This window comes from Chelonoidis abingdonii, chromosome 9 (genome assembly GCF_003597395.2).
Source record: "Chelonoidis abingdonii isolate Lonesome George chromosome 9, CheloAbing_2.0, whole genome shotgun sequence".
In the NCBI taxonomy this organism is placed as follows: Eukaryota; Metazoa; Chordata; order Testudines; family Testudinidae; genus Chelonoidis; species Chelonoidis abingdonii.
Window position 1 is genome coordinate 80,074,437 of NC_133777.1, and position 22,311 is coordinate 80,096,747.

General features: G+C 49.3%; 2 protein-coding genes across 6 annotated transcripts in view; one reads left to right on the forward strand and one right to left on the reverse strand.

The window, feature by feature from the left end:
- The window catches only part of DPP8 (dipeptidyl peptidase 8), a 54,279-nt gene extending 47,478 nt beyond the window's left edge, over positions 1 to 6,801 (reverse strand). For 3 of the 4 annotated variants that reach the window (XM_032766034.1, XM_032766035.1, XM_032766036.2), the window contains exon 1: positions 6,618 to 6,663. The gene's annotated coding sequence lies outside the window, so the exon portion shown is untranslated. Of the gene's footprint in view, positions 1 to 6,617 lie in introns of all 4 variants that reach the window. The other variant, XM_032766032.2, reaches the window with a different exon arrangement.
- A 6,271-nt stretch (positions 6,802 to 13,072) lies between these two features.
- The window catches only part of HACD3 (3-hydroxyacyl-CoA dehydratase 3), a 19,310-nt gene continuing 10,071 nt past the window's right edge, over positions 13,073 to 22,311 (forward strand). For both annotated transcript variants that reach the window (XM_032766050.2, XM_032766049.2), the window contains exons 1-4: positions 13,073 to 13,239; positions 14,016 to 14,058; positions 15,360 to 15,433; positions 21,015 to 21,179. In XM_032766050.2, coding sequence (XP_032621941.1) covers positions 13,147 to 13,239; positions 14,016 to 14,058; positions 15,360 to 15,433; positions 21,015 to 21,179 — 375 coding nt within the window. In that variant the 5' untranslated portion in view covers positions 13,073 to 13,146. The remainder of the gene's footprint in view (positions 13,240 to 14,015; positions 14,059 to 15,359; positions 15,434 to 21,014; positions 21,180 to 22,311) is intronic.

Genomic DNA, 22,311 nt, shown 5'->3' on the forward strand with positions numbered 1-22,311 from the left:
GCAAACGGAGGGTCAGCTCTGAGCCGAAAGATGCGCTTCTATGCTGAACTAATGCAATTTGGGGTTCAACTGCTACAGATGCCCACCTGTGCGTGATCTCAGATTGGATTGATATCAACTGTTTGGTGATATGTACGCCGAGGGGAAGTGGAGAGGAAGGATAGAGGATGAACTGAACGTGAGAAGCTACCAGCAGTCCCGTAAACCCCAGGAAGCCAGGATCTATTTGAGGACCCCAGACATTACCAGTCCTGCGCTCACAAGCGACAAGCCCAGCATGAAGCCATGTGAAGCGACCTCCGGTAAGTGTCCCTTCATCGTATCAAACACGGAATGGGAACAACAAGATGGTTTTATATTAGATCGCATTGACCGACCAGGGCTTTTGTGCAAGTCGCAGCATTCTGTAGGAAAATTCGTTACTTGGGATGATTCCTGTTAAACTATATATTCAGTTGAACGGATGTTATGAGCTGCCGAAATCGCTCTTATGAATCTCTTCAAGGGCATGTAGAAAAGAGCTATTTGCCATGAGAGTTGGCAACGCCTTATCGTTCCCCATAGTAGGTAACTTTTCACGCCATGCATTTTGCAATATTTGGTACTGCAGGCATTGAGGCTTGCACCTGAAGGCATTACGAAACAACGATCGTAAGATCGAGTTGTCAGGGGAGAGATCATCCATCGTACCTTGTAGAAATCAGGAATGATAGGGGGCAGACATTGGCGTCTTTTGGCTGGGAATGGCGAGCGGGACTTGATGAGGAGGATAGCCGACGACGAGTTCTGTCTGCAAGCGAATTCTTCGCTACCACAACGCGCCTGCGGGGGTGATAGTAGGTGATCACTAGCTGCCGTCGTTCATGAATAGGAAGCCATGGCGCTGTTGGTGATGTGAAAGCAGGGGAGTTTGGGTCCTTGCAGGGTTCTCTTACAGGAGCAGGCGGGATCATATAAGATCACTGTGCGGCGGCGAGTCGATTTAAGCTTACTTTACATCGCCTGATGTTACGGTTGCCGTTACCTGCGTCGTGTGTGTGCCACACCAGTCTACACAGACACGAATATATTAACACGTGACAAATCGCACATTGTAAGAGATCACTGTGCCTTCGTAAGGTGGATATGTCGTATATGAACAGGAGCTAACTAATCATTGTCGATAAAAGCAGATCGATCCAACATTTGCCTATTATCCATCTCTCTATTGTTTGACCGTATATCATGGCAGATACCTACGACCTATATCAACTGTAGGCGTGACTCTCAGATACGGCGGAGGAAAAGACGACGCGAGATAAATGTTCACAGAAATTAATTGAAGTAACACCAATGAGAGGGATAAACAGAAGATTGGAAGGATGTTAGCAAATACAAAGGAAGATGCATGAACGATATGAAGGGCTAAGGCAGGAAGACCACGTTGCAAGATCAACGCTGGATCTGCTTGCGTGCTCAAGATATCCTCCAACGCATGGTGGATTTCAGGAAAAGCAGCGCAGAGCAGAGTGCCGCTGCAGCCCCTGTATAACCTCCCTGCAAGCCACGTCCATATCTCCCTCACCTATGACATGTAAGACACGCGTGGGGGAAGGCCTTTCTGCACCCGCCTGCTCCCCCACCCCCCTGGAGAGTTCAAGTAAAAGGCTAATTACGCTACAATGTGCCTAATGGCTTCCCTTCCCCTCCTTCCAGCACAGCATGCCAGGGAACCTTCCTAATCTCTGCCTTTTTTTATAGTTCATTTGAAGAAAGAATATCATCGAAAGGGGAGGTGGGTTGCTTACAGGGAACAGTAGTAAAAGGAAAAACACATGATTTTTAACAGATGCATAATTACTTTAATGAATAATAAATATTTCTAAAAACGAGACACTGAATTTATTTCCTTGCCAAACCTGTAATCAAAAGGGGGAGGGTGGTGCTTACACTGAATAAGTCCATCAAGTCAGAGGGTTCATCCAAGGGGAAGCAAACAGAGTCATAGCACCGTACCCGGGCGTGCTGAAACTCGTTTTCAAGGCTTCCTGAGTGCAGCACCTCCAGGTGTGCTCTTCTAATCTGGTCTCTGCTGCTCGTACTCAGCGGCCAGGTGATTTTGCCTCAGCCTCCCACCTCAGCCATAAATGTCTCCCACCTAGTCTCACAGATTAGTGGAAGCACGACAAGCAAAGCAGCATATAGCAAGCAGGACACCCGTTTGGCCTGAGGTCGAGCGAGTAAGTAAATTGTCGCCAAGCGACCCCTTTAAAACGGCCAAATGCCATTCTACGCACCATCCGGCACTTGCTCAGCCTGTAGTTGAACAGCTCCTGACCACTATCCCCAGGCTGCCAGTGTATGGTTCATGAGCATGGGGCATCAAGGGGTAGGCTGGGTCCCCCAGGATAACTATAGACATTTGAACATTCCACGGTTATTTTCTGGTCTGGGAAGTAATTCCCTGCGCAGCCGTTTAAACAGACTCGTCTCACTGAAGCACGAGCGCTCATGAAACCCTTCTGCAATCCCACGTGGATGTGGGTGAAACGTCCGTTTTGGTCCACATCAGTGCTTGCAGCCATTGAAAAGTACCCCTTGCGGTTCACGTACTGGTGCCTGGTGTTCTGGGGCCAAGATAGGGATATGGCCTATCTATGGCCCCAACCAAAGTTCGGAAAACCATTGCATGCAAAGCCATCACTATCACCTGACGTTTCCCAGAGTCACACCTTCCGTGCAGCACTAAACGAATTGCTTTGGTACTTGCATCACTGCAGCCCCCACAGTAGATTTTGCACTCCAATTGGATCCCGACTGACGTACTGTAATGGCGTTGCAAGCTTCCAGAGTGGCTATGCCACTCGGCTTCTCCACTGTGAGGGCTGCTCTTCATGTAATGTATTAATAGGGTTTCAGGCAGGGAAAGCATGTCAACAAAGTTCAGAAGTGCTCTTACGCTGCGAAAGTTTCGCAAGCCAACTGCGATCAGCCACAAGTTAAACAATCGGTCCCACCAGTCTGTGCTTGTTTTCCGTGCCCAATTCGGCATTCAATTGGGTAAAGATGCCGTTATTAAGCAGTAGCTCCAAAACGCTGGGGCAGCAGTTATGGCAGAATTCTGCCTCCATCTGTCATCCGCTGTCCTCGCGCTCACAATAGCACCTCTCCTCTCCTCCTGCCTTGCAGTTCATTGTTCAGTATAGTCCAGCACCGCAGAGCTCAGACGCGAGGTTTGACACCCGGTAAGGATACCGTTTGTGATCTGGGTCAGATTGCTGTGCTATGCGTTCTTGCCTCAAGTCACTCATGGGAATATATAGAACTCATATAGGTTGTGTCATGCTTCACAAAGGGCAGGAGGTGAGGCTGTACCCACACAGGGCATTGTTTTCTGCCCATCAGGCACTGTGCTCTCAACACGGAAGTGGGAACTATGGGATAGCTGAGGAACAGCTACCCACAGTGCACCGCTCCTGAAATCGATGGTAGCTTTGGACCATGGACGCAAACAGTTGATTTCGTTATCCACTGTGGACGCACTAAAACGATTTTATTAGATCTGTTTTGTAATATCGGTTTAAGCTAATTCGAAATAATCGTGCACTGTAGACGTAGCCTAAATCTCTGCCCTGTTTTTCCTTTGTCCAGGCCATTAACGAAGCACAAAACAGGTAGCAGAAACTAAATGCCTCATCCATCACAATCAATGAACATTTGCGTGAGTGTCCAAAATCTTAACTGGGTTAAAGCAATGCTTTGCTCATAACCTAACAGAACTTAAGAGGTCAGGCCTCACACTTGCATCAGAAGCCTCTTGTATATTTTGTAGAGTCCAACAAAATGATTTCGGTTATTGCCACCCACTTACCCAGGTAGGTTTCCAAAATTCTGGAGTGTTTTCAACAACTTTTAACCGGCAGATAAGCATGAAAAATGTCTACCCACGTAAAAAATTGTAGTCAGTGGGATTTTACGTAGGTGCAGGGGTCTGCCCACGCACAGCTAAATTTGAATAACAAATGTCATCAGCCCCTTTCACTTAGTTGACACACACAACAGCCCCTCCAAATCCTCTTCGTTCCCCTCCCAAATATATTCAGGAATCAAAACAACACTTCCTTAAGCCCACTTAATAGCATAACTGCATCCTACGCAGAGGATGGAGAGGTAGTGAGGGATCAGATGCCCACATTTGTGTCTCCTTGTTAATGACCACAGAACAATATCTTATGAATAACATCCTTTGGAGTAGCTTAGCTGTGCAAGTGTCAGGCAGGTCAGGTTTTAGAGTTTGCTGAACACCCATACATCTGCCCACACAGCCAATTAGGAAGACACATTTTCTTGTTATAGCTACAACTTGTATGCTATTCAAATGCATTAGAAGTCAAGAAAGGATGTTGCAATAGGAGAAGAAGCTGGAGTATGACCAGCCGAAAACAAACAGCTTTCAGTCTGTAAGAGTCAGGCATCTGTGGCATGCCTGGCCCTGAAAGCTGCCTGGCAAAGGGTGGCAAAAGGATCACTTCCTCTTTTGGAAACGGAGGCAGCATGGTTTAGAAGACAGAGCACTGGGCTGGGAGGCAGAAGTTCTGGGCTCTATTCCTGACTTGATGCTGACCGGTTAGATGGACTTTGGCAAGTCACTTTCCCCTCCCTGTGCCTCAGTTTTCCCACCTGTAAAGTCTAATCATACTGACCTCCTTTGTACAGCACTTTGAGACACATGGATGAGAAGGGCTGTATAAGAACTTGTTATTAATATTACTTTGCTGATTCTTAACTAATACCCTCCCCAACCCCAATCTCTCTTTCTATTAAGGGGAGCAGAGAGAAAGGCTACGATAACTGCTTTGGGGGTTGAGAAGAATATGAGATACCTAAATGGAAGGCCTGAGATTTCTTCCCTGCAACCATACTTTAAATATCCCCAGTGTTAACTGGAGTGTGAGTGGGGTGAGGAAAGAAACCACTCAGGCCTGACTGATCTCTCTGGAGGGTATTGACCCAGATAGAAAGAGGCTCTGTCCAAGCCCTGTTGCATTTTACTCTCATGCTCTGAGTTCGGTCTTCCCAACAGCCTTCCCCACCTGGCAATGCTGTCTGCACAGCAGCTCCCTGTTCAAACATACTCTGCCAGGATGCCCCTATTGGCATGACCCAGCTGGGGAAGGGTCCTGCATGTGAGTGGTATGTCGGAGGAGGGAAGAAGCAGGTGCATGCATGTGGGAAGGGAAACATCCCCCTGTGTGGGGCACAGGTGCATGGGGGCAGGGAGACCGTTCCTGCAGATAAGTCCCTTGGCGCTATAGAGGGTATGAGAGTCCAGCAGATAAGGCCCTTACGGGAAGAGCCCTTAGAGGGAACGCGGGGAGGAGAAGTTATTACAAAAGACTTTCTGTAGGCAGAGGGGGAAGGAGAGCATGGGGGCTAGTGTGGGACCAGCAGTGGGGAGCGGGTGGCACATATGTGTGGGGGAGTGTATGGAGCCCTGCAGGATTAGGGAGACAAAGTGTGCGGGTTGTGAGATCTGGCAGGTGGGGAGGCACAGCAAGGTTGCGTGTACACAGGTAGTATGGGGAGGAAGCCCAGGGGTAGTCCAGAGATGAGGAAGCCCAGCCATGGGTGTCCAGCCCCACTGGAGAAGGAACACAGGAGCCCGGCGTGTGTGTACATTTGCAAGGTTGTGTATGTGGGGAGCCCAAGGATTGTGTGTAGCCCTGAGGAGGGATGGGACAGGGAGGGGGGCTATGGGAGTGGGAGCATTCTCAAGGTAAAAGAGAAGTATGTGTTGTGGAAGAGGAGAAAGAGGGAGTGCTGGCTGTGTGCAGCCCTACGGGGGGGGGGGGGGCGCCGGCTTGTGTTAGCCTGAAGGGGGGGCACACTGGTTGTGTATGTAGAGCCTGCGGGGGGCGGGGGGGGGCACTGGCTGTGTATGTAGAGCCTGTGGGGCAGGACGCATGGCTATGTTGTGTACCTGCGGGGGGCGGGGGGCGCCGGCTGTGTGTAGCCCTGAAGGGGGGCACACTGGTTGTGTTATGTAGAGCCTGTGGGGGCGGGGGGGCATGGCTGTGTATGTAGAGCCTGTGGGCAGGACGCACTGGCTATGTGTGTACCCTGCGGGGGGGGGGGGGGCAGGCACTGGCTGTGTGTGTAGAGCCTGTGGGGCGGGGGGGGATGGCTGTGTATGTAGAGCCTGTGGGCCGGGACGCCCTGGCTATGTGTGTACCCTGCGGGGGGGGGGGGGGCAGAGCACTGGCGTGTGTGTAGCCCTGCAGGAGCACTGGCCGTGTGTGTAGAGCCTACGGGGGGGGGGGCACCGGCTGTGTGTGTAGAGCCTGCGGGGGGGGGACCGGTTGCCCTATGGGGGCAGCGCTTGACTCTGCATGTGGCCCTGGGGGGGGGTCGGAGCGCTGGCTCTACGTACAGCCCCGAGGCGGGATATAAAGCCCAGCTGAGCTCTACTCGGGGGCGGGGGGCGGCCTGCAGAGGGGCAGTTGCAGCCCCGGGTGGGGGGAGTTGCCGCCCCGCGGAGGGAGCCCCGGGGGGGGAGCGGTTGCCGCCCGCGGGGGGAGCATGGTGGGTACCGGCCCTATCGCCACGTGACAGGCGCGGCTCCCCGGCCCGTTACTCACAGCGCGGCGGCGGCTGGCGGCTCCCGTCCGGTGGCGCTGCCCGCGGGCAGCCGCGCGGATGGCCCGGACAGGGGGCGGCGATCGCAGCCGGCGCTTCCGTTTCCTCAAGTCCCTTCGCTCCGGAGCCGGAGCCCGGCCCGCCGAGCGCCGCCCCGCGCGGCCGAGCCGGGACACTGCCCCCGGCAGGGAGGGAGGAGGCGCTGCTGGTGCGCAGCGCGCCCGCCTCTTCCTGCTCCTCAGGCGGCGCAGCGCCGCGCCCTGCCCGGGCCTCCCGCCGAGTGAGGGGTCGGGGCCCATTCCCGGGCCTCAGGCAGGGGCTCCGTGAGCCTTGGCTGGGGGCAGACACCCCCAAAGCAGGGGTAGCCCCGGCTCTTTTGGCAAGGGCCAAATGTCCTGGTCAAGGTCCAAACACCAGAGAAAATTATTAAACAATAATGATCCACATAAATAAAACAAAACCCCAGCTCTACCTATCAAGTGCTGGGTCTAAATTAGCTGCTCAAGAAAGGGAGTCATCGTGGATAGTCCTCTAAAAACATCCCCTCTGTGCAAAAAAGCAAACAGAAGGTTGGGAATCATTAAGGGATAGAGAATACGGTACAGGAAAATATCAGATTGACTCTATATAAATCCGTAGTACACCCACATCTTGAATACTGCATGCAGATGTTTTCGCCCCATTGCATAAAAAAAGATATATTGGACTTGGAAAAGGACAACAAAAATGATTATGTGTATAATTAATCTCTCCTCAGATGGAAGCCATTCCAGATTGGGACTTTTCAACTTGGAAAAGAGACAACTTAACTTCTGAAGATAAGAGTTGTTTACAAGCCCCAGGTTACTGAAAGCTTTTGCTCAAATAAATTTGTTAGTCTCTAGGTTGCCAGAAGTATTCCTGTTGTTTTTACGACAAAACAGGGGCATTGGTTAGGGAAGGGGCGTAGTACCCTGAGGCTTGTACCAGAGCCCCTAGGGTAGTCAGTCAAACTGGGTTTTCCAGAAACTACGCCAAAGAACAAACTTTTGGTTTAAAAAGCTGAGCTTGAGCTGACACAGGGTGCTCATTTTCATCCAGCAAACAGCAGGATTGTCCCAGAGGGTCCGCAGATCTTGCAGAAGGGTTGAAAAGTCTTTGGCTTAGTAGGGCCCCATAAGACTGATATATGCCTGCTAAAAGCTCACCAGAGGTAACCTAAGAACTATCATCTTTAAAATAAATGTACTTTGCTGAGAAAGAGCTTGTGGGGGGCACCCATAAAAAAGAGCAGAGCCAGGTGCTGTTCTTTCAGCAGACTACCTTGCTGGGGGATACTCAGTGTAGGACAGGGATCTGAGCAGGTTTCAAGCCCCCATTCAGAAGGGAGTGAGGCAACAGATCCCAGCTCAGAAACAGGTGACAGCTGGAGACCTGATGGGATATTCCTGGAGTGGCCCACGGGGAAGAGACAGAGGTGCAGTTACCCTGAAACTGTGACACTCACAATCTACTTTGCTCCACAGTTTTCAGAATTTTGGGGAATTTCAGGGGAATTTCACTGCTTAATCAACAATGTCTTTAAGAATCTGCTTAGTTTCCATCCCTTTCAGCTGTCCCATGCAAACAATATTTTTAGTCCTACTAAACCTGTACCCTAGGAGTTAAATGGTGCATATTTGGCACATGTTTAAAAAAAAAAAAAAAAAAAAAAGTCCATTGCTAACCATAGGATTTGATGCCAAATAAAAACTACAAATCTCTACACAATCTGAACTGTGGAGCTGCTACCAATACCTTTCTACTTAATGAAATCAGATATGCTAAATCCCTAATCCAAGGTCAAAGACAAGATTACACGTGGTACAAACGAATGCCACCTCAACTCAAGTGCCTTGGTCCCATCTGCTGTTGATTTTTACACCTTTTGCATTGTCAGTAGGAAATAAAAATGTAACACTTGACCCTACTAAAAGAAAAATAGTTACATTGTAACAAGAGCAAACAGAGAAAGGAGTAAAATCAACCCAAATTGTCCTATCATTCCATGACTTCCATGCACTGTCCCATCTCTAACCACGGGGGGAGGCTGATCATGTCACATATAAAGGGTGTCGACATAATGTTGTATATACTGGCGGTGTTTGGAGCAAGTCAAACAAGGCACTTGCCTCACTGTGTTTAATTTTAAATTGAGACGTGTTTGTGTGTTTCCTTTCATTCCAGCGTTTCTTTGAATAGCTGATGGGATTGTAAAGCAAACCGGGGAACCTAGAAATCTAATCTAGCTGTTACCAGCCAGTTTGCTTTCAGGACATCCCAGAATTAAAATGTTCTGCAGTCCATTAGGTCCCTATCTTGCAAGTGGATCTGTGCTGGTGCACCACACACACCTGCAAGGATTCACATCGTGTCAATTGGGCTTTATACAGGCACAGGTATACACCTCTGCAGATCTCACTGCAGGAGTGGAGCCTTCATTTGTATGATGGATAGATCTGGAAATGGCCCAAGAGAAATTCAACAGACAGAGAATTTAGTCTCATAAAACAAAAAGCTAACTTCAGGGTTAAACACATATATCTGTTTTCAAACACAAGGAGATTGTCCACTAGGTGGAAACCAGAATCACTATTCACCATGACAGCTCTGTAGAAATAGTCACAAATGTATGCATTGTGAGCCCAGTCCAATGCCTGTGGAGCTTTTCCATTGACTTCAGTGGGTACTTGTGACATACCAGGGTGCAACTGAAACCAGTGAGGGGCAGGGTCACCCCTGTCCTGCAACTTTGGGTGCCTTACAATACCTTACAGAAGTAGCTCCCACCTGGGCCACTCACAGCCTGCCAGCATGCAAGCCCCATGCTGAGTGTCTGACAGCCACACTTGACTTACACTCTGGGTCTCACTATCCTTGGTTACACTGGAGGGAGGAAGAACCCAATACACTCCTAGTCCTGGATTTTCCCCCCAGAAATGTATGTCTTCGTATGTCCAGCCCTTTCATGGAGAGTTGAAATATATGACATCTGTTATTCCTTTAAGGGAATAATATGCACCAGCTTACCACCCTAATGGAGCAAAGAGTCCTGTGGCACCTTATAGACGATTATAGACAAACAGACGCATTGGAGCATGAGCATTCGTGGTGAATACCCACTTCATCGGATGCATGTCAGACTAACACGGCTACCCCTCTGATACTTGACACCCTAATGGAGTTCTCAGACACTTTAACTTAAAACACACTGGATTAGATAATAAACTTGTTTTATTGTTTTAACGACAAAGATTTTCAATACAAGTAATGAGGCAGAAAAGTCAGAAATGGTTACAATATAGATTAAAATGTTTTCCAGAACCTAGCTTAACAAAACTATATTAGATTCAAAGCAGTTTCTCACTACATGCTTACAACAGCATTACTGACCAAACTTTCAGGTCTGGCCCCCTTCCCCAGAGTCCAACAGCTGATTCTTTTGTCTTCTCAGGTGTGGAGAGTGATATGGACAAGAGGAGAAAAAGAGGTCTTGGGCTGTTTACTCCTCCTTTTTATAGTCTCCGTCCCAGACTGAAAAGCATTTCTAGCTGAGAAGCAAGAGACAGAGGGTCTGGAGGGGAAAGGAGACCTCATGCTGTTTCTTTGCTAAGATGCAGATCTCTTTGTCTCTGGGATCAAGGAAATCTGAGGTTCCTCATTGTCCTGAAAGTCTTTTCAATGATTTATCATTAGGAAGCAACTGTCAGCATTCAGCTGTCTTCAGGCCAGTGGACAAGCTATGTCCCACGGGGAAACACCGATCATCTCAGCTAACAGTGGATGGCCTTCTCCAGCTAGGAAGGACATAGATCCAACCCACAGCACTGTCTGAAACGCAGGAGGACTTGGGGTTTGTGCCCTCAAGACGCTGCTGTGCCTCAGAGGATTCAGACTGCTCAGTCAGGATCTGCACAATTTTATCCACAAAGTAGCACTAAAGTACTTCACCAAGAGAGAAACCAACTCTGCAGCTAAGTGGCTGCTGCCAGGTTTAACCAGGCTATCAGCTCCCTGGGGTGGCACCTCTAAGGGCTGCTGCAGGGGAGATGGAGATGACTCCTTCCACTTCTAGCATAGCCACAGCTTCAGAAAGGCCACATGTGGCAACTTGGTCTCAAGTGACAGCACTCAAACTGCATCCCTCTCCCTTCATCCACCACGGCACATCCCTAAACAGAGGTGATCTATATGGGTGAAGCAAGGGGAGAGGTCAGGCAGGAACCATTGTACTGATGGGCAAGACCATAAAGATCACAATGAAGAGTCCCGTGTGGCCTTTAATGGAGCAGCGTGTCAGTCCAAGATGAACAGGGAAATCTCTACTACCTTGTTCTAGACACTGTCGTGGAATCATAGAAACGGAAGGAACCTCGAAAGGTCATCTAGTTCAATCCCTAGCAATCATGGCAGGACTCATTATCTAGACCATTCCTGACAGGTGTTTGTCTAACCTGCTCTTAAAAATCTCCAATGACAGAGATTCCACAACCTCCCTAGGCAATTTATTCTAGTACTTAACCACTCTGACAGGAAGTTTTTCCTAATGCCCAACCTAAATCACCCTTGCTGCAATTTAAGCCTATTGCTTCTTGTCCTATCCTCAAAGGTTAAAAAAAGCAAATAAATTTTCTTCCTCCTTGTAACAACCTTTTAAATACTTGACATTACAGGGGACATAACAGTTTTCTTCTATGAGGGAAAATTGAAAAAATTGGGTTTATTTAGTCTGGAAGAGAGGTCATGTTTTCTAGACCTTTAGTAATTTTTACTGAGCTTCTCTGGACTCTCTCCAATTTATCCACATCCTTCCCGAAATGTGGTGCCCAGAACTGGACACAATACTGCAGCTGAGGCCTAATCAGAGCAGAGTAGAGCGGAAGAATTACTTCCGTGTCTTGCTTACAACACTCCTGCTAATACATCCCAGAATGACATTTGCTTTTTTGGTAACTGTGTTACACTGTTGACATATATTTAGCTTGCGGTCCACTATGACCCCCGGATCCCTTTCCGCAGTGCTCCTTCCTAGGCTCCTAGGCAGTCATTTCCCATTTTGCATGTGCGCAGCTGATTGTTCCTGCCTAAGTGGAGGACTTTGAATTTCATCCTATTTACTTGATACCATTTCTCCAGTTTGTCCAGATCATTTTGAATTTTAATCCTATCCTCCTAAACACTTGCAACCCCTCCCAGCTTGGTACTGTCCACAGACTTTATAAGTGAACTCTCTGTGCCATTAATCTAAATTGTTAATGAAGATTTTGAACAGAACCAGACCCAGAACTGATCCCTGTGGGACTCTACTCAATATGCCCTTCCAGCCTGACTGTGAACCAGTGATAACTACTCTCGGGGAACGGTTTTCCAAACAGTTATGCACCCACCTTGTAGTAGCTCCATCTAGGCTGCATTTCCCTAATTTGTTTATGAGAAGGTCATGTAAGACAGTATTAAAAGCTTTACTGTCAAAAGCTGTCATCAGAGCCAGACAGGGGAACCAAAAATCACCTGGAATAATCCCATGGTGGCCACATAGTCCTGAACTGGGCCAGAATGGCGCTCTGCACAGACACCCAGCACAACTGGCCTCAGCAACTCCAGAGCCAGAGCAGCCAGAAACCTCATTAATCCAATTAGCCTCTTCCTGGGGCATCAGTGCCATCAACGCAACAGGTGTGGTAAAACCCCTTGTCCCTGCTGCACCAAGCACCAGTGCTGTCCATAGCCCCACTGTTCCACACATCGATGCTGCAATCCCTAGCCTTGCTGAACAGATGACCTGTCGCCTGACTGTACCAAGCCCTAGTGCAGTACCTGGCCTCGTTGCACCATGTACTGGTGCTACCCATGGCCCGCTGCACCATGCACTGCCTCGCCCGCCTGCACCAGCGCTACCCATGGCCCGGCTGCACTGTGCACTGCCTAGCCCACCTGCACTAGCGCTACCCGTGTCCTAGCTGCACCGTGCACCGCCTCGCCCACCTGCACCGTGCACCGCCTCGCCCACCTGCACCATGCACCGCCTAGCCCACCTGCACCGTGCACCGCCTCGCCCACCTGCACCATGCACCGCCTCGCCCACCTGCACTAGCGCTACCCGTGTCCTAGCTGCACCGTGCACTGCCTCGCCCACCTGCCCCATGCACCGCCTAGCCCACCTGCACCGTGCACCGCCTCGCCCACCTGCACTAGCGCTACCCGTGGCCTGGCTGCACCGTGCACTGCCTCGCCCACCTGCACCGTGCACCGCCTCGCCCACCTGCACCACGCCCCGGTGCTACCCATGCTCCAGCCGCACCATACACAGGCTAGTACGTACCAAGCCCCCGGCTGGGCCCTGCCCCACAGGGCGCCTGACTCCCGGAGATGGGCAGGGAGAGCCAGCGGCAGGGCGCCTGCGCACCGGCCCGCGAGCTCGCTCCTCCCCGCGTTCCTGCAGCCACCCCAGCCTCGCCAGGCGCTGCGCGGAGCTGTTGGAGCCCAGCCTGGCCCGTCCCGGCCGCCGCCATCATGCAGAGCCAGAGCCAGAGCCTGACCCCGCACGTGCACTGGGCGCAGCGGCACAGCGAGCTCTACCTGCGAGTGGAGCTGAGCGACGTGCAGGTACCGCCGGGCCCCGTGTCCCGCGCGCCGGGCCCGCCCCGTGCACGGGGCAGGCAGCCCGGGGAGCCGCCCCCACCCCGCTGTACAGCGCCCCTCTTGTATGCAGTGCGTGTACAGCTCAGGGAGATTCCTATCCCGTGCACAGGGCATGCAACCCAGCGAGACACCCACCCTGCTGCTCAGAGCCCCTCTCCCATGCATGGGAAATACAGCCCAGGGAGACTCCTATCACGTGCACAGGGCATGCAACCCAGTGAGCCCCCATCCCATGCATGGGAAGTGAAGCCCAGGGAGACGCTCCTTCCCTCCTGTACAATGTCTCTGTCCTGGGCTTGGTGTGTACAGCCCAGGGAGACACCCCCTCCCTGCTGCACAGCACGTTCCCCTCCCGTGCATAGGGCATGTAGCCCAGGGAAATACCCCCCCTCTCCCCACCCCGCTCTACAGCACCCCCTCGGATGGACTGCATACAACCCAGGGAGACCCTCCTCTCCTTGTACAGGGCCACCCCATCCCATGCATGGTGTATACAGGCCAGGGAGACTCCCTCCTAACTACACTTCCCTCATCTCATGCCAGGTGCATTAGGCATTTGGTTCCAAGAAAAAGGCTCGAGCACCACAGGTGTAACTGGAACCTGCGCACTTTGCTGCTTGAAGCTCCCAGGCTTTTTGGGTCAGATTCTGAATCCCGCTCAATTGCCACAATCCTGGCATTAAACAGTTTGTTTGAAACGGGTACACGCCTGCTGCCTAAAACATCCTCTCTTTTCTCAGAGCCCTGAGATCACCATTACGGATAACATGCTTCATTTCAAAGGTAGGTTACTAAATTTGTTTTAACGTTAACACCATTCCTGATCCCTCTCCGCAGGGGTAGACTCCTAGCGACATGCAGCCTAGCTGGACAGAGGGTAGGATTGCCAAGGAATTACTGGCCACAACTTTTCTAATTTCTTTTCTTAGTCATAATGATTTAGGCCCCGATCCCGGACCCCTACACTTGCCCAGAGGAGCTTGAACATCAGAGCCTTTAGACGGAAGTGTAACACAGTACAGCTGGAGCTGATGGTTTGGGGGTTTCAGATAAATGTCTTAGGTACTGGTGTAGTAGTTGATAGGATCACCACTTTTTTTAAAAAAAATTAAATATGACCTTTTACAAAAACAAACCAACTGTGCACCACATTTAAATATGTCAGCTGATTTTCCATGCGTCTTTCCCTAAACTTCACATTGAAAGCAGTACTGCTGTCACAAAGACCTTGTGTACAAATACTATCAGGTTTTGGACCAGGAACTAAAATTCAATTTGAAAGGTAAATAGATTCCTTTGTAAAGGTTTTTTGTTTTGTTTTGAGTGAGCAGTTCAACCTTAAAGGACCGGAGTTTGCTGTTTTGCTTGTCAGGTTAGTGCTAGGAACATAACTGTTGCTTTTTTTGCATTAGGAATCTACTCTGTATCTTTTATACTGCATTCTTGAGCCTGTATATCACTCTTGTGGCCCTGAAGCCTATGGTAAAAAAAGTAATATGGTGGGATTGTATCGAGCTTTATGTGGACAGGATTATTTTACAATGACAACCTTTAAAATGGTATATTGTTTGATGAGCCTGCTGGCTTTCAGAGGATTTTATGGGGAAGGACCTGGCTTCGTAGGAGACTGATGAATCCTGGCGCGTATTTGCACTCTGTCATCACTGATGTTTTAGGGATTTCACCATTGCATCTTAAGTTGGGCAGCTGATCCTTTGCTGAGATCGCTCCTACTGAGTGGAACTTGCTCCTCCTAGAGCCTCATCCATTCCTGCCTCACAGGAAGGTCCTTTTCCAGCACTGTTCTCTGTCATAGTGAATGTTGACTCCCCATAAGGCACCCAGGGCATTTTTAAATGTCACTTCGTTAAAAGTGAATGAAGTTCTAAAAATCTGTAACGCTGTCTTTGCATGTCCATTATTAAATAGTTTGATCATGCAGCACAGTGGGGCAGGAGAGGGCACTTTGTAAATATGATTCAGTGTTTGTCTGAAGTACATTTTGCAGACTGTATACGGGGGTGTGGGGGGAGGGAAAGAACTCTTTAGTATCTTCACACTGTTTGTTGCTCCTTTTCTTTTAGCCCAGGGTCATGGTGCCAAGGGGGACAACATATATGAATTTCAGCTTGCGTTTCTAGAACCGGTCATGCCCCAAGTATGTATTTTTTTCTTCTATGTTTTACAAAAGAAAAAGTTTTACTGTTCAAAAAAAAAAAACAAAAAAAAAAACCCAAAAGAAAATGGCTATGCTTTAAATCTCCTGGGATGCTATTTAGAATTGTTGCTTTGCTTCCTGATGCTATAACAGATGATTTTACTAATGTTTGATGTTCTAAATGCTGTACATGTTCAATACCCCGTCTTTGAGCCCGATTCTGCAACCTTTACTCGCACAGATCTCATAAATATGGGTTTACAGGAACATGGCTTTAAATTAATTACAGAAGCGAGTGATGGGTAGCTTAAAAATGTATTGGAGCAGTAAAATAGCAGAGAATCTAGCAGTTTTTCTAAACAAAACATCCCAGGTTGGGGGAAAAATATCATCCGCTGGTAAGTTAGCATATGTGAAATGCAGCCTCTCTGAAATAAATCAATAACACCTCTTACATATTCTGTGACCTTGCTAAAAATCTTGACATGTGCTCAGAATCCCAGCACAAACATGTTGCAACTCTCCTACTGTGAAGTGCTGTTTTATTTCCTGTCTTGTAACAGGCAAGAGCCTAACTGGTAAGATTGACCCTTCCCGGCACACCAAGATCTGCCTGTCCTTTTAGTCACAGGGGGTCCTGCAGAACTGATCTTCACTCCCAGTGGGGAGCAGCTGTAGCAAGACTTGTCCTGGCTTTTTTTATTTGCCCACTCGGAATAGCTGCAGTAAATCTGGGAAATTCCTTCCTTGGGGCAGATAGAACTTCCCTTCCCATCTTGCTGAGCAGAGAAGAAAGGAGAGGAGTCACTTCCCTTGAAATGCAGAATTTAACTCCTCTCTGGAGAGGTAAATTGCTGAATTCTGAGGGAATTGCCAGCCCATCAATATAGAAGTGAAACTTTGCAGTAAAAGAAGCAAAGAGTTCTTTGACTTAAACTCCCCTATAATTAGAGTTCCAGGCCTTGTCTACCCAAAGATTTGCAACAAAATAATGAAAGGTGAGAATTAAAATTAATCTATTGTGGTGCCTGGGTACTCTTAGAGCAGAATAAAAAAAAGTGTTGATATTTAACTAAAGTCAGTTGGCTACTAGACTCAAGTTGCTCCTATTCTGAGATAAGCGTCCACTCACAGAACTGCATCAAAATGATAATATTGGCTTTAGCAAACTGATTTGGTTAAATTGGCACAGGCCTATTTGGGGACCAGCCATTAATCTAACCTGAAATCACTCTGAGCATGTCCTGCTGTATTTGTGTACCTGCACAGCCTCTTTGCCAGTGCATAAGTGTCTTTTCCCTAAGAGACTTGACATGTGTTTAAAATCTCTGATAAAGACCAAACAACATGCTGGCAGGCTGTTCGGGTAATCTGAGGCCAGGACTGGAGAGCGAGCTATGGCTCCCAACGGAAGTGGCATCTTCAGTGTCATTACTAGACAGCATGGAAATCTAACCTGAGGTGGTCAGGGTCAGGAGGGAGAACTGACTGACTGGAAAGTACTCCAGCAGTGCTCCCGCTTTAAGGGATGATTGTTCCATTAGTTTCTGTACTACAAAAAACAAAACAACCCCCCTCTCCTATCCAAGAGAGCTCCAGTGACCTCATCTACAGTGGTACAGCACATGGGGAGAGGTGGCCTCTGAGGCCATATTGCTGCAGATGAGGTCACTGAGGTGCTGGAACCCGCTGGACCAGCACAGCTGTGCCAGCCAAAGTCCATAGCGTAGCTTCAGTTACAGCTACAAAACGATGCTTTGACTGGTATAGTAGGAGCGCTTTGCTCATATAGGGTACCTGTATTCCTGTACCAGTGAACCACTCCCAGTGTGGACTCAGCTATTTCTGGCAAAGTTATGGTATAGTAAAACCACCCCACATGAGTGAAACAAGCTATGCCAGTAAAAGCACAGTTTTGCAGATATCATTGAATCTACACTGGGGACTTTTGCTGTACTCCTGTGTTGGTCAGGGAACTCACCTCTTCACAGCCCTGGCCCACACAGCCATGCTGGCAAAAGTCCCTAGCATAGACCTGACCTTAGGCAAGCAAGTCCCAGCTCACTTGTAGTGCTCTAGATCAAAACCAACATCTTCAAATCCCTTGGAAGCCATTAGGCACCCAGGGCAGATCACAGCACTAATAGAATATGCTAATTAAAGGGTTGCTGGGTTTTGCACCAGCGTGAGTTTCTGAATGGATCAGAGATGCAGCCCCATGCAAAGTGCACTGACAAAGGAGTGGAGAATGGTAGCAGGGGGTGAATGTGCATAGGGGAAACCATTCTACTGTGCTGGTGCCACATAGAGTAGAGAAAAGCTGTTGCTCTCCAGTCAGCTAGTAGGTGGGAATCGAGCCACCCCAAGATTGCAAACTCAAACAACAAAACACAGAAATACCCTTGCTGAGAGGCAGATCTTACCTTGGCCCTAGCTTCTAGTTGTCTTCTCCAGTTTTCTAGCATCTGTCATATCAGACTGAGCTCAGCCAGTCGGCCCTCATTTGAGCTAGACGTGGAGTAAGGTGATCAGCAGGGCTGGCTGGCTTGCTTGGAGCAGAGAGAGCAGGGCATCACCAGCATTTTGAAGGACTAAGCACCCTCAGACAGGAGGAACAAATGCCACCATCTTTTTAGATGACTCAGCAAGAGCAACAGAATCCCCCAGGACAACCCCCTCAAACGCTGTGGTGATCTGCAGGTGGGGAGCACCACCTTGCAATCAGTGGTAACAAACCATTTCCTATTAGCTGATGGAGCTAATGATACTGCCCTGGACACATGACCTTCATCCCTTCCTTCCCAAATCACTTCACCAGTTTTTTCAATAAATTTAACCAAGAGTGGGGCCAGCATGTGACTAGGTTGTTGAATAGATTCAGAGCCCCATGTTGTGCAGCTCAGCTGTTTTACATCTTCCCTAGAAATATCTGTAGGTCCAGTCAGTCTAGTTCTCTAACCACAGCATCAGCTTATTGACATGATACCCTCCTGTCACAGGGTTAAATCTGGGATGTTTGTAGGTGGCTCCATACTGGTAGCTCATATTTTCAGAGAAGGCTGCTAGCCAGCTTGCAAGTAAACAAAAGTCTTTAACTGTCCATTAATTATCCATTGTCTCCACCACATCCAAGGAGAGCCACACAGCTCTGCTGCCAGAGGGAAGTAATCAGAGCTCCTTCCCCACTGTGTGATGTATGTAAATATCATTAAAGTAGGTGTAGGAGTGCATGGAGGTAGGCCATACCCCCTGGCTACACTAGGATAGACCTGGAATGAAGGACCATTCACTGAAGATACACCTGATCATATGTCTCAGTGTGGTTGAGTTAGAAACAATTTAACTTGCCTGCTTGAAGAAATTAAGGTTTTATTAAAACTCCAGCTTCTCCATAAGACCTCAAAAATGTGAACACTTCAGTTCCAGAAATGAGATTTTGGACCTAAAACTTGGAAGCTTAATTTATTTCAGCTCAATTTTTAACCTGAACTCCACACATGCGCTCCTCAATATGTACTGTCCCTCGCTATCGAACAGTGGGTTATTTTTATCTTGTGTGCATTTTAATCTCCTACATTGAAAAGTTCAGTTGGCAGAAGCCTTGGCCCTTAACAGTTGCAGAGTCCTGGACAGAGGGAATCTAGCTAATAGCTGGAATAGGACACAGAGAGGCAGTTTTGTAAATATATTTAGGCAATCAAGGATACAGTAGTTGTTTTGTGTGGTGTTCAAAAATACTGAGGGTGAAAATTCTACAAGGCACCTATCTGGTCCTTTGTGTCACGTTTCCGTACCACTAACTTGCTGGTTAAACTCAGGCAACTGACTGTTTTCTCTGAGGGGGAGCAGGTGTTTTAGTTAGGAGATGGAGTTACTGTACTGTATGAACTAGCCCCAGTAGAAACATGGAGAAGTGGCTTTCCCGCCATTTGGCCTGGTTCTTTGGTAGCTTCTAGGTGCCTGGTCCATGACCTTCATGTGCAAATGTGTGGTCACCAGTCTGGGTTTTTCTCTGTCACAGGAGTTGATAAAACAAGAAAAGCGCAAAAGAGCTGAGAAGCTTTCACAAGCGGCCTCTCAGCACTTCCATATTTCTAGGTTATTTTAGGACCTTTTAAAATTGGGGCAGTTGCCTCTTGGGAAAGAGAGATCCCTTTCTTCAATTGTTACCACTATAAGTTTTATTAGTGAGAACTCACCGCAGCCAGTTCTAGCAGTGTCTTCATGCTTGGCCTGAAATGTATTTATTAAGGAGGATTGGGTGGTTCAGGGGATGGCTAACAGGACCCAGTGCTTTTTGCATTCAGGTCACTGGTTCAACTCCAGCCTGAAATAGATAGTTACCATCTAATGCAGTGTCACCAGCCAGTCAATCATGGAGCATCTGGCAGTGAATCTCAGCCACTGAGACTGAGATTGTCAGAGGCTCCATGATCAACCAGTCGATTGCAATCAGGTTGCCAACCCTCCTGCAGCCAGACCGGGAATTCGGCCACTAACAGTGAGGCAGCGCAATGGGACTAAGGCAGGCTCCCTCCCATGTCTGGCAGTGGCTCCTGGAGGGGAAGAGGGCGGTTCCTGTTCCCAGCCCGCACAGGGCAGTGTGTGAAGCTCCCCCCCTGCCCAGGAGCCGCTGCTGGACGTGGTCGCTGTGTCCGTCCGGGAACAGTGTGGGGCTAGGGCAGGCAGGGAACCTGCCTAAGCCCTGCTGCACCACTGCCCAGGAGCTGTCTGAGGTAAGCAGCACCTGGCCAGAGCCCACACACCAAACCCCTCCTGCACACAACCCCTTCCCCCAGCCTGCCCTCCCAGAGCCTGCATCCCACACCCCCCTCCTGCACCCCAATCCCCTCCCTTGAGCCCCCCGCACCCGAAGTCCCTCTAGAGCCTGCACCCCACACACCCTCCCAAAGCCAGCACTCCCTTCTGCACCCCAAGGCCCAGGTCTGAGCCCCCTCCTGCACCCCAACTCCCTTCCAGAGCCTGCACCCCAACCTGCTCCCTGAGCCCCCTCCTGGAGCCAGCAGCCCTAACCCCCTCCCAGAGCCTGCATTCCGCACCCCCTCCGCACCCCAATCCCCTGCCCCAGCCTTGAGCCCCCCCACACCCGAACTCCCTCTAGAGCCTGTGGTGTGGATACTGAACTGCCTTCTCTCCCTTGCAGTATATCGATCCTGCAGTTGGGGCATGATCGCCGCTCACATAGCCGAGCTCGTTTTAATCTAGCTAGCTCTAGCCCCAGAGCCATGAAGCTGCAGCAACCTGGGCGTCCGTTGGTGCTGGCTGCTAGCTGGAGGAAAACTAGCTCAGGTTTGTCTGCGCAAGCGGTTCGCTCCCTGTGACTGGCAGGTACACAAATCCTTAGACACAACCTCTCTAGGTCAGGGTTGGGGCAGCACTAATAAGCCGCACTGCTGCTGCCTGTGTTGTATGTATATCGATGATAGAGGACTTCACGCTCCAGAGCTGTCAACACAGAACCTTTCACCAGCCCTGATTGAATCAAAAACATTCTTGTCATGAGGGCTCCAGTTCTAAAGAGGCACATTCTTGAGTCTGCCCCGCATTGTGTGTTTCGCAGCTGGTGTACAAAGTGACTCAAAGGCAGCTGAACATCACCGTGCAGAAAAAAGAAAGCAACTGGTGGGAAAGACTCACCAAACAGGAGAGGCGCCCGTTGTTCCTAGCCCCTGACTTTGATCGCTGGCTTGATGAGTCGGATGCTGAAATGGAACTCAAAGCAAAGGTCAGTACTCCGCGCACTTTCGGAACAGTCTAAATAAGCAGCTAAGAGTTCATGTCCTCAGAAATACATAGACTTTTGCCATTGAGTTAACATATTTCTATTTCTATTTATTTGGAGTGCTGTCTAATATGCTGGTTGCAAGATCCAAATGAAACAGTAATAAATGGATTCAGTCTAATGACCTGTATCTAAAAGGGGGAGGCACTCCTAGGTGAGGCGTTTGGTTTAAACACCACTTTATCTGCAAGTTATGCACAGAGGCCCCAGGCTGGATCAGGGTCCCATTGTGCTAGATGTTATATAAACATAAATGGATGGTCCTTGCCCTGATGAGCTCACAGTGTAAATAAGCTGAAATCCATGGGCTAGCTGATGTTGGCAGAGGGCTCAAGCTATCTGGCCTACCTACAAATTAAGGTCTCCAGAAGATGAGGTGCCTCGCTGTGAGAGACAGCCTGCCTCTGCTCTCCTTAGACGAGACAGTCTCAAGCATGGGTTCGCCTTTTGCTTGTGTTGTTGTTAGAGTTGGCCCCAAATCAGAATGCTCCCAAATGGATCTGGCTCTGAACCTGGTAGGTTATAGCCCCTAGGCCCATGGTTCTCAAACTTTTTTTCCCCACAGACCACTTGAAAATTGCCGAGGGTCTCAGCGGACCACTCAATGATCTTTCCAAATATTGTTTGTACCATTAGCTAACTATTGTAAAGTGCTTTGAATAAAAGCGCTATATAAAAAAAAAACATTTTTTTGTTCTACAAATAAAAGCACACAACTCATATTTTAATATCAGTAGTCTTACCTTTCTAGCGCGATGGATGCACCCTCACTCCACCACTGCAGCAGCCCCCAAGCTGGGGCTGGGAAGGAGGGGGGTCTCTCCCCTGCCACAGAGCTAGGGCTGGAAAGGAGGGGGGGGGTCTCTCCCCTGCCACAGAGCTGGGGCTGGGAAGGAGGGGGGGGTCTCTCCCCTGCCACAGAGCTGGGGCTGGGAAGGAGGGGGGGTCTCTCCCCTGCCACAGAGCTGGGGCTGGGAAGGAGGGGGGGGTCTCTCCCTGGCAGCCGCGGCTCTGGGGCTGGGGAAAGTCACCTCTTTCTCTGGCTGCCACAGCCCTGCATGTCCCAAATTCCCCC